General features: G+C 39.1%; 1 protein-coding gene across 12 annotated transcripts in view; it reads right to left on the reverse strand.

The window, feature by feature from the left end:
- Positions 1-12,467, reverse strand: part of SYNE1 (spectrin repeat containing nuclear envelope protein 1) — a 479,589-nt gene that overhangs the window by 109,733 nt on the left and 357,389 nt on the right. For 10 of the 12 annotated variants that reach the window (XM_075924462.2, XM_075924463.2, XM_075924461.2 and 7 more), the window contains 2 exons: positions 11,502-11,693; positions 1,271-1,405 (listed from right to left, as the gene is read on the reverse strand). In XM_075924462.2, coding sequence (XP_075780577.2) covers positions 1,271-1,405; positions 11,502-11,693 — 327 coding nt within the window. The remainder of the gene's footprint in view (positions 1-1,270; positions 1,406-11,501; positions 11,694-12,467) is intronic. The other 2 variants (XM_075924460.2, XM_075924456.2) reach the window with 1 other exon arrangement.

Here is a 12,467-nt window from a genome sequence, read left to right on the forward strand (position 1 = left end):
TATCTATTGTCTCCATCAAGACAACAGCGGAGCACTTCAGATCCCTAATAAATGCATCAGTGCAATGCCTCTGTGAATAAGGTAAGTATTATCCTCAATGTACAGATGGGGAACAGAGGCATAGTGAGATTAAGTGACTTCACAGGAGATAGAAGTACAGCCAGAAACAGAACATGGACCTCCTGGGTCCCAATTCAGTGCCATAAACACAAAGGCATCCTTAATCTGGTCTGGCTGGCTCTATCAGATGTATGACTGGAGGGGCAAGGAAGGGTCAACTGTACCATTATGGCACAGCCAGTAAGGGGTGGTGCAAAACCACAAAACCACTGTGCAAACTCTAGGACCATGGTGCCCAACACACTAGCCATATGTGGTTATTTGGCTGGTTGAGTGTGACTAGTTCACTATAGCAGTAGCCACTCTAGTCATTACTGTTTCAGAACTGGCTGGACACCATGACTCCAGGAAGAACTCTGCCATGGGCTCAGGGGCAGATGACCGTTTTGGGGGTCCCGGGCAGCATAATTCCGCGGGGCCTCCCCTTTGCCACGGCGCATGCGCAGGGCTTTTTGAAGCACGGGGCCCGGGGTGGCCGCCCCGCTCGCCCTGCCCTATATCCGCCCCTGCATGGGCTCACAATCTCTTTAGTGTTCCAGGTGTGCAGCATAATGCAGGATGCTAGAACAAAGCTTTAAGGCCCTGATCCAGAAAGTGTTAAACACATAAGTAATTTTCTAAGCTGGGGCCTTAGAGTCTTTGGTGCTATAGAAATCCCAATTGTGAGCAAGCAGTGTAAACATGTCCCCATATACACTCAGTGCATTGGAAGGAGCTGATCCTGTGCTTAGAAGAGTGTAGGGAATGTACTGTCATGTGTGTGTGTGTGTGTGCACATGCGTACAGGATAGGTATTTGGTGCCTTCCCTATTCTTTGCATAATGTTGCAAGGGACCAGCTATGAACTAGATCTGGATATTTAAGTTTTACAAGTGATTTCTTCCTCACAGGATATTGTGACATCCTAATAGTATGCAATACATTCTAGTCAGATACTGTACCCATCCCTAGGGAATCTGTACCTGTTTGATGGGCAGAAGTTGATTTAAATAAGACAGATTTAAATCAGACCATACACTAAGAAGAATTCTGTAAATTACTAGTTTCCCACACTGCCCAGGCAATAAATGCCTGAAGTCCTGCAAAGCAACACATCTGTGATGTTAAATGAAACCTATAGATCTGCACATGGGAAGCACAAAGTACTAACTTTCTGTTGCTGGAGGCTGCTCTGTTGCTGCTGCGAACGGGTTGTTCGTGCTTGTGCCAGCCATTCTTGAACGCTGGGACTGTGTGAGGATACCAGATCCAATTCGCATTCCTCCTTTTCTTGTAAAGCTCCCTGCTTTGATTAAGAAGGAAAGAAACAATCATTTTATATAACAGAGATTGCTTAGGTTACAATGAGGTATGAAAGACTGGCTTGGTCAGACCAATATTAATACATGGCATAGGGCCTTTCAACTCTAAAATTGCTGGTTTACATATATTTTAGCTTAACTGTGACTTGTTATTACTGTTTGTTGATCTCACTGTGGTTGCTAGTGGGCATGTCTCTAAAACAAAACACTAACACACACACACCTCCACCACAACTGGCATCTTGTTAGCAGAATCAGAAGAAAAGGACTGACAGACTTAGAGATTGAACTCCTCTCTCACTCTTACAAGAGATCTCTTCAGTTCAGAGGAATAACACATTAAAAAGACCGTAATGAAAAGGGGCTGCAGTTAGAGGTAGGCAAAATAACTGGTCTTTCACTTTAGCTAGCAAACCAAAATATTAGGGATACTAGTTCCATTCCATTCTGAAAATGTTTAGATTACATCAGCAAACTGGAAGAGTCCAGTCAGCCTCAGAAAAGTAAGTATATATGTTCCCTTCTGGCCTTTAGCCAGTGGTGAGGGAACTGGACTGGCATATGGGACAGCTAGCTGTGAGTCCCCACTCTAGAGCAAGGATTTGAACTCATCTCTCCCCTCTGAGCAGGCTAACCTCCAAGCTATCCTGAGGGGGAGGGGAAGGGGGAGTTACTATCAGTCTCATCTCCTGAAGATGTTCCTCTCCACACACAAACTTAAAAGGTTTCTGGGAGCAAAGACTTAAACTGAGGCACCCTTTTCTAATTGTTAGATGCCATAACCAAGCTACTGGCTATTCTGTGACAAGCTATTTACTCTCTCTATGGAAGCTGTTCTGTTTTGTGTAACTACTTAACTATCCAATGGGTTAGAGAACAAGAGACAATAATTTCACAACCTGGTAATTAAAGCTGGAAGGCAGGAAATGTGAATTTAAATCTCTCCTCTGAATCAGTCAGGGAGAAGAGCTGAATCCATACCTTATCACCAGGTGAATCCCTTAATCACCATTTTATAGCCTCTCTTTCTCTGTTTGGCCCAATTATATTAAATTAAGTGGAACAGCTTCAGCAGAAGAGTTTGCCAGCAGGTTAGCTCTGTGATTAGGCAACTCATCTGGGCTGGGGAAGCCCCGTTCAAATGTTGCTCCACAATGGGGATTTAAATCTGCATCTCCCAGCTAAGTGCTCTACTCACTGACACACACACACACACACAGCTGGCCCTAAAAAATGTTTCCCAGATGAAACTGGGTCAAATTCATGAACAGTTTTGGGTCAATCAGAACTGCATTTTTTATTGAGTGAACTACTAGTCCAAAAATTTAACCAAGCTCCAGATACCCATGCATTCAATCTGTGATTAACAGATACATGGATAAACAGCAGATCACTTTCTTCAGGACTACTAATTCAGTGCCCCTCTCAAATATTACAGTTGTTTTTTTAAAAGCAAAGACCTCCACCTTTTCCAAAGACCTAACTGATTCCCTGGCTTAAAATTCCTACCAGCTTTAAAAGTTCCAGTTGATAATGATGAGACTTAGTTGAGTGTATCCATAAGTTTACTGATTATTTACAAATGAGAAAATGGCAGCTGTCATTCTGACCTACACCAACCCCCAGAATTAAGAAGTATATTTGAATCAATTTATCTGAGGGAGATAAAAAGATAAATCCAAAAGATAGAGAAATGATAGACAGAGAGACACAAAGAGATTGTTTCTTGTTCTCTATCGGGATGGGGAATAGCATAGATGCTATGCCATCAACTAATAGAAAAAAGAAATAAGGAAACCTGAAATGGGCTGCTGTTAGATAGCACTGGACTTTTCGGCATTCAGAAAACAACATAGAAAGAAGACTTTTTTTGAGGAAAAATTCAATAGCTGTAGCGGGCAGCAGTATTCCTACAGTGGAGCTGGGTGATGTTAGAGGTTAAAAATTGTGAGGGGGACAAAATTAATTGGTCTTTCATAAAGACCTGCTGTTAACCCCATGTCTCACTCCACTGTAACTCTGACTTCTAGTCTCCTTGGAGTTCAGCTGGATATAGTGAAACAGCTATGACATTATAAACAAAGCTGGCAGGTAGATGGGAGTGTAAAAAGTGGGGGAAGGGAGTGTCTCAGGCAAGGCATGGCAAGGGTTATTTTATACTTTTACTTCTCTATTTTAAAATATGGCACTTTTCCTGAAACAAGTATAAAGATTTCTCTGTTTCCTACTGCTACTTGAAGAGCTTTTGAAAGAAATGAATAGAGTATGGTTGAATCTGAAATTGATCATGGCAGAGAAGAAATGAAGAGAAGCTAGAGATGAAGAGAGTGACAAGAGATTGGTTTGAGCTAGATTCTTAAAGTATCCTCTCCTCTAGCTGGAAGAAGAGAGTTCAGATACTAATGGGACAGATGCTATTCAAATTAAAACAAACAGATTGAAGGCCTTGGATACTAAGTACAGAAATTGCACTAAGGTATGAAAACAAAACATTACAAGACAAGCTTGTTTCAGATTTTATTTTTTGCAGTCTATGGAAATAGGAAAGAAAAATATGAGAGAGCCCCCAGAATTTGCTTATTTAGGAGTAATACATGTACTGCAAAGAGAGAGGTTGTATATATAATTACTATTAATAGCTAGAATACACACATCCATCTTCTAGCACTAACCTGTTTACTTGTGCCTGTTTTAATTGTTCCCAAACCATAGACAACAAAAGGTAATGAACACATTAACACTCCAATTTGAATTGTATTTGATAGAACCTTTTCATGTTCATTGGCCTCAGTAGTGAATAAGTACTCAGAAAAATTAAGAATCAAAATAAGGTTAAATTATTTTTAATACATGTAGGCAATTTCTTTACTACAACATGCTTTTGAATGAACAAAGTAAATAAATAAGAAACTGTTGCATATATATTTCAGTTATAAGACCTGTATGATTTGAATGTCACCACATTAGGTTCACATTTAGATAGAAATATGATCTTCATGGTGAACTTGACCCTTTAGAAGATAAAGTTTTACAGTAAAATAAAATAATAATAAAAAAATCTAAAGAACTCTGAAAGAACCTAATAGTCACTGAATTTGTAGGAAACCAGGGACAAATTCTGCCAGTGGAGTAGCATACACATTTCCCACTGATATTAATGGGAACCATGTACACTATGTGTATTTGATGGTAAACGTAGGCCTATGGTTGATTTTTGAAAAGCTACATGAACATTAGCCAACAACACTTTAGTAACTACACTAATATTGTGGTTAATGGGCATTTAACCTTAGAACTATACAAATGTGGGAACTTTCTGAGGACTAAAAAAAACATTTTTTAGTCTTTTATTTCACTACAAAAATAAGCTGCTTCATTGGGAGTTGTGGGTTCACAGCCTTCCTGAAAAATCAGGCCATTTATGCATATTTATGGACATAAAAAAGCTTAAATTTGGACATCATTCTTGAATATTCTGAACATTACCTTTACCTGTTTCCCCATCATTAGCCCTCAGCATCACCATCAGCCTGGTTGCAAGCCAATTATTTAAGTAGCTAGAATGGATTGGGTGTAAGGAAATAGGAAGGTGACCTCACCTGAAGACATTTAAATAAGTATCTCTGGCTTACAAGTCTCTGCTCCCTTCCTAGCCCCCAGCCTCTGGTTTTAGCACCTCCTGTTTCGTCCTTCCTTAGCCTTTCCACTGAGCACCTCCCTCTCCCAGCCTCAGGCAAGAACTTCTCTCAGTTTTCTCTTCTGACTCCCTGACTTTCTGCTCAGTGAGAGGAGAAGGAGCCGAATGAGGTTGGGACACAGATTCAGGAATTGGGAGAAAAGCAAAAAGAAGGGATAACAAGGCTTCTCATATCAGAGCAAGAATTTGAAGGGGCCAGGAAGTAGGGTTGGGGAGAAATTGGGCCATGGAATCAGGATGGATTGCAGGGGAAACTGGTTAGCAATTCAGTGTGTAGATGGTGCTGGTGTAGTGTACCAGGCTCCTTCACTCCCTAGGAAAGTCTGGTGCTGCCTTTGTGCTTTCCCTTTTGGGTCCACAGCACTCCATAAACATCCCTTCTAATGTTTCTCCCCGCCACCATCCTAACTAATAGGTGCCCCCACACCCATTGCAGAAGGAACACCGGTAAGTTCTCTCGTCTCCAGAGATACCCATGCAGAAGAGGCATCAAATGGCAGATCACCACTCTAACCCTGATATTATCTGACCCCGCCTCTTCCTGTAACCAGGAAGCGAAGCCATCTGGAAAATCAAACCAAGAAAAAGAAGGTCAATGCAGCATTTTATTTCACTTTATTGCCCCAAATGTGTGTAGCTTGAAGGCAGTCACACAGGATATAATTCTTCATGCCTTGTGTGCTATGAGCACTAAATTCTGCAATGCATAGGTACAAACATGATTGGGATCCCTCCTGATGTAAGAGCTTTCAGGGTTTTTTCACAGCTTCATTTTGTTTTTATCTGTAACTTGGAGTATCTGAACGTACTAAGGGGGCATCCTCTGACTGGTGGGTGGGAAAGTATCCACAGGTGGACCATTCAAAAAATGACTTCTGGTCACTAAGTAGCTGTGACCTGAAGGATGTGTAAGGGCTGGTAATCTCATCATGGAAAATAACTTCCTGTAGAAATGAACAACAGGCCTCAAACGAGTGTGCAACAGGCATGAACAAGAGATCAACTTCATGTGAAGAACATGAGAGACACTGATCAAACACACAAGAAAGCCCATATCCTGAAAAGTCCTTTTCTCTAAGGCAGACCAGTGATACAAAAAACCCGAACCAACCAACCAACCAAACAAAAACAAACAGAAAACCAACACTGAGAAGTACAAAACATATAAAGCTACTAAAATGGCTCATCTAATTACAGAAATGCAAAGCCACTGGCTTGATGTCCTTGGAATCAGTTAATGCAGATGGGCAAGATTTTTACAATTTGTTACATGATGCGTTAACTATTGTCCCAGAAAATGATATAATCATGACTATGGGTGATTTTAATATAAATGTGAGCAACAATGATGGGTTAGACAAAACCAAGGACAAATGTGGCCGGGGTTTGGACATGAATCAAAATGGTGAAGAATTTGTAGAAATTTGTGGTATGGACTTTTCAATACATGGAAACGTATTTCTTCAAAGAAATCCATTACGTGACATGGAATGCCCAAGATGGTGCTTGCTACAAAGAATCAGATTACATCTGCATTTCTAGAACACTTCACACACTCGTAGGTAGATGTACATTTGCACAGGGAAACAGATGTGGAAAGTGACCATAACCTTTATAGTTAAATTGAAGATCAAGTTTAAGAGGATGGAGAAGGTTAAAAAAAACCCCCACACATCTACAGCGCACAATTAAAAAGACCCAAACAGAAAAAAAAAATACTTTTCAGTATGAACTGAAGAACAGGTTTGGTGTTCTACTGGAGTTAGCTGAAGGAAAACCCAGATGGTGAAACTTTGTGGGAAAACATCAGCATGCAAAGATGCAAAAAGTGCAAAGAAGTTTTAATAACAAAATCTAAAAGGAAAGAATGGAATAGTGATGCTAACTGGACAGCAGTGGATAAGAGAATAAATGTAAAGCAAAAATTCATACATGCTCAAACGTGAAGAAACAAGCAAATAGAAAGAAGATTAGAGAACTCTAGACAGAGATAAAAAAGGAAGAGGAGAGTGTAGTATTAGATATTTAAATGTTAAGATTCATTATACAAGAACAAAGGAAAGGATGGGTAGAACATTTTCAAAGGCTGCGTCTAGATTGGCATGATTTTCCGGAAATGCTTTTAACAGAAAAGTTTTCCGTTAAAAGCATTTTCGGAACAGAGCGTCTAGATTGGCACGGACGCTTTTCCGCAAAAGCACTTTTTGCGGAAAAGCGTCTGTGCCAACCTAGACGCGCTTTTCCGCAAAAAAGTCCAGATAGCCATTTTCGCGATCGGGGCTTTTTTGCAGAAAACAAATTTGAGCTGTCTACACTGGCCCTTTTTCACAAAAGCTTTGCGCAAAAGGGACTTTTGCCTGAACGAGGGCAGAATAGTATTTCCGCAAAAAGCACTGATTTCTTACAGTAGGAAGTCAGTGCTTTTGCGGAAATTCAAGCAGCCAGTGTAGACAGCTGGCAAGTTTTTCCAGAAAAGCGGCTGATTTTCCGGAAACCTGGCCAGTCTAGACACAGCCAAACTGTTTTAAATAGAACAAGCTAGAGTGAACATTAGAAATACCTGATGGAGACCTACCAGTGGAGCTTGATGGGGAAGAAATGGAAGACAACTCAGTAAACTCAAAAATGGGGCAGGAGCTGGACAGATACCTAAAGCAAATGACCAATAGCTCTCCAAACTTCCCTTGTGTTCTTGGATACATTGTAGAATGAAGAAAAGAACCCAACCTAGTGATGGAGAGGCTTAGAGTAAACTTCCAAAGAAAGTGACCTTATCAACTGCAATACTGGAGAGGAACCACATTACACTCAGTACCTGAAAAAAATCACATGCATTATCATCCTGGAATGTAACAAAAAAATAGACCTTCAATCTGGAGAGGAATAAGCAGGTTTGAGACCACCGAAATCACGTGGAGACCATATCGTTGTTCTCAGACATAGTCTAGATAAAATGTGGAATTGGCAAGCAGTTCTTATGATAAATGTTATAGATTTTTAGAAGGCTTATGACAATGCACAGTAAGACAGCCTGTGGAAAATACCAGCAACAATTTTTTGGCCCCATGTAGAAGGGGCCAAATTTCGCCCCAAATTTGGCCCCAAATTTCGAAAAAGCCTCTTCCAAAAAAAAAGTGGAAAAAGATACGCAAATTGCGGTTCACAATTTGCGTATCTTTTCCTGATATAACTCTGCAATCTAGACATAGCGAATGACAACAGTCAATTGTTTGCACTGGTCATTGACTATGCCATGAGGAATTTTATGCACAAATGATAGAATACAGTTGGATGAACTCTTTGCTTATTGAAAGAAATGTGTCAATATGAGAAGGACAAACACAGAGCTTTTAGCAGAAACAGCAAAACAAAAGTGGTTTGTTCATCCACAAAATAAAATACACGGCTATTGATGTTCCAAAAATAACCATGCAAATGGACAAAAAACCCACTAGACGTAGGAAGTAATTTTATCTTCCCAGGGGGTGGATTGTGTAATGATGGTAAGAACATGCTACATGTCTAGCAACAAACATCAAAAGCAGCAACTTTCATATACTTGAAAAAGATTTGAAGAAATTGCATACTTGGCACTGACAAAAAATTATACATTTTTAACACTGGTATAACGTCTGCCTTCTTTTATGGAGCATGGAAAAGCACAACAGAAATCTTTCCAAAATAAATGGTTGTAAATGATTTTCAGAAAGAGTTTCTTGCAACATCAGAAATTCTAAGAAGAGCAAACCGATCTAAAGCATCAAACATGGTAAGACGATGGTGATGGACATATTTGGGACATGCTTTACATATGTCATCACCATGACTTCCACAGGAAGTGATAATGTGGACACCATCTGGAAAGAGAAAAAGCAGGCAACCTAGAGAAACATATTACAATAGAATAAGTAGTATATCCATCAATGTGGTACTTAGAAGCCTGAACAAAGCAGAACAAAACCTAAATAAACAGTGGAAACTAGGGGATGCCCTACACATCGGAGTGTGTGGAAAATAAAGAATTTTGTCTGCAAAATAGTGCTTGCCAGAGTATGAGAAAGCAAAATACTGGGGGACTGTTAGGCTATGTCTACACTGCCCCCTTTTGCGAAAAAAATCTGCAAATGAGGCGAAGCGTGGAATATCGCTGCGCCTCATTTGCATAATTCCTGAAAAAAGGAGGAAGAACGGCTCTTGCGCAAGATTGGTTTTTGCGCAAAAGCCTCTTGCACAAAAATGGAGCTTCATTAATTATGCAAATGAGGTGCAGTGATATTCCATTCTTTGCCTCATTTGCATTTTTTTTGTGCAAGGGGGGCAGTGTAGACATATCCTTAGGATAGATACAGGCTCAGTGCAATATTACTTTGCAACAGTTTATATCCTGGAACACAAGTGCAGTGAAGGAGGGTGTGTGTGTGTGAGGGAGTGCAGCTCCTCAGAGGCTACAATGCTTTCTGGGTTTCCGTGAGGGACAGTGTAGAGTGCTTGCTGTAATATTTTAGGGACAGAGCAACATATATTCCCTTCATTGCTATTCAGCTCTACTGTTTAGTGCAGGTTGAGAAGAGACCTTCTTATTCCTTTTTCAGCTGTCTTGTACCTCAGGGGCAGTAACCTAGAGAATATGCAGGCTCAGGAGAGAATAAGTCTGTGATTTTTCTTTGAATTTTCATCTGAGAGCAAAAGTGGCCTTGGCACATAACATCTCCTCAGAATCAGTGATTAGCTGGGGTTAATGTCCTTCCACTATACTTCAAGCTATCAGCTCCTCTGATCATTAATCCACAGGAAATGCCCTATGCCTTGGTCACTTAATCAAGGAAATAATTATAAGATGAGAGTCTTGAATTTAAGAGAAGAGAGGATGCAATATAACGTATAACTTCTTGAAAGAGAATTTCAGATGAGGAAATTGTTATAAGAAGAGCATTTGCTAAAATATCCTTCATCAATCAGATAATCAGTTAAACCACTCTTCTAAAAAGTTAGATGTTACACAGCTTCCTCTATCTTCTTAAGTTCATGATCTGCAACTGAAGTCCTAAAAGCTAAAATAGTTGCTTACACAGGTATATAAAAACTTCCAAGAACAGTTTTTAAATAAAATGGAAGTGTTTCATTTCTGTAATATATTTGGATAAGAAAGTGATATATTTCTAGTAACATTTTTAAATTATACCAAAATTATCTTAATATTAGCAAAGTAGCCCAAATTCTGTGAATAAACTTATAATAGAATTGGGATTATTTATCTTATCATAGTTAAAAGTCAATCATGCAAGAAATCAAGTTTTAATATCTGTTACTACCTGTGCGTTTTGCCAGTGATGTGTGTGTGTATGAGAGAAAGAATAATGGCATAATCATGAAGTTTACTATGCAAAATAATAATGAAGAGGTATTTGGGATGAACTGTTTTTTCCATAATAAATACTGCTCTTATGACAAAATTCTCAACACATCTGATCCCTAATCTGAGTATCAAAAGCACATCTGCTTTTTTGAAAAATATTTTGTTTTTGTTTTTTTTCTCTTCTGTAGGCTATAGGCCTAAAAATAGTCCCTAGTGCACTCAGAAACTTTTCAAGCTAAATGATCCATAGATTTTAATCTGTATTACAAAATAGAAATCGTTTGAAGCTGATCATGTATTTTATTTGCACATCAAAGGTTAGAGAAGAAGGGGAAAAAAGAAAATAATAGAATAAGCTAATTAAAAACCAAAAGCCACTCTGTCATGTTACATGTTCGACTTCGTGTGTTTTTACTTCTCTACATGCCAGTTTAGCCAAAACAATAAATAACTGTTAAAAAACCCCACATTATTTAATTGCATTAGGTACAGTCAGACTCTTGGGACTAACATCATAAAACAATATTCAGGTTAAATCTCTCCATCTATGCTCCTAATTTCTTCAAGTGAGGAAATGCCTCATCTAGTTGTATGATACTAGTTACTGATAGCAATATTTAAAAATATGTTCCATTATATTGATGATGATTTGCACTGAATGGAAAAGTAGTAAGTACAGTCTCTGTCTCAGAGATTTTACAATCTACAACAGCCAAAAGACTGGGAACAAGGGTTCTGTAAATTTTGGCTAGGGTAATTAAATAGTTATGTTAGTAAAGATACTGAGATAAAAATAGCTTAATTATGAAGTCAGTGATCTGTGTTATAACATGCACATAATAAGCTAGAGCTTGCTAGAGAGATTGTGTTTATCTTTTAGTATCTGATTATTTGTTGTTTTAATATGTATAAATTAAATTATAATGGTAAAAATTTCTTAATCCCCTCTCCCAATTGCCACACCTCAACTTTTATGGGGGCAAAAATATACCGGTCCCTTTAAAGCCAGTTACAAAGAGCTACTTACTTGAATGTTGATTTGTTTGTCATGAAGCACTCTCTGTAGCTCCAGAAGGCTTCCCTTTAAAGTTCTGAGCTTTATGGCCAAGAGCTCTGCCTCATCTTTTGTATGTGCCTTTCCTTCCATGAGCAGGTTTTCATTGTGCACAGAGAGCTCTGACAAGGCTACCACCTTCTGTTCTATTTCCACCAGCATGTTCTGCAGCAGCAAAAACAAAGAGGCAAATTCATACATTTTCCAGCATCCACCAAGGTTCCTGGCAAGGATACCCGTGGCCTACCTCATCCTCTTCCAAACTAACACCCAGCCAGATTGTCTTTCTCTCCAGTCCTCTCCAGAATCCTCAGGATTATGCTTGCAACATTTTGCATATTTCAACTTTTTATTTTTGGTTGTAAACTTTAATAGAAGTTAATTGAAAAGTTGGTTTATTTGAAATAAAAAATGTGCTGCAAAGGAGACACACTTTTTTGCATTTCAATGGCAACTGTCGCTAAGATGACTAGTGGCGACTCCATTCCAGGGACAGCATTGCATAAGGACAATAAATAGATCTCACAAGGCTACAGCTACTCCTTTTCTCTTGAATGAACATACAAGAAAGAAATCCATCTCTCTGCCTTCCCACTTCCTTCCCCCACCTTGCTGTGGCTGAATTGATAAGCTTCTCTTCTCACTATTTGCCCTTTCTGATTGGTGCTTGAATCGCCTTAAGATCCCCTGTATAATCCTCTTTAGTCTAGAGAGCGACTTAGAGTGACAAATCTCTGTCTTGCTTTCATAATCTATTTTTCTGATATGCAGCTAAACATTTATGTATTACTGTACATAGATAATGAGGCACATTTTGCTGCTGCCAAATTAAAAGATCATGTTAGATTTTATTCAGATTTAGTCTGATAACAAATGTATATTTCCATTTTCCATAGTAGCTGTTACGTGCTTGAAAGGCTTTGCTCTCTGAAGAGATGT

This window comes from Pelodiscus sinensis, chromosome 3 (genome assembly GCF_052426305.1).
Source record: "Pelodiscus sinensis isolate ZL-2025 chromosome 3, ASM5242630v1, whole genome shotgun sequence".
NCBI lineage: Eukaryota > Metazoa > Chordata > Testudines > Trionychidae > Pelodiscus > Pelodiscus sinensis.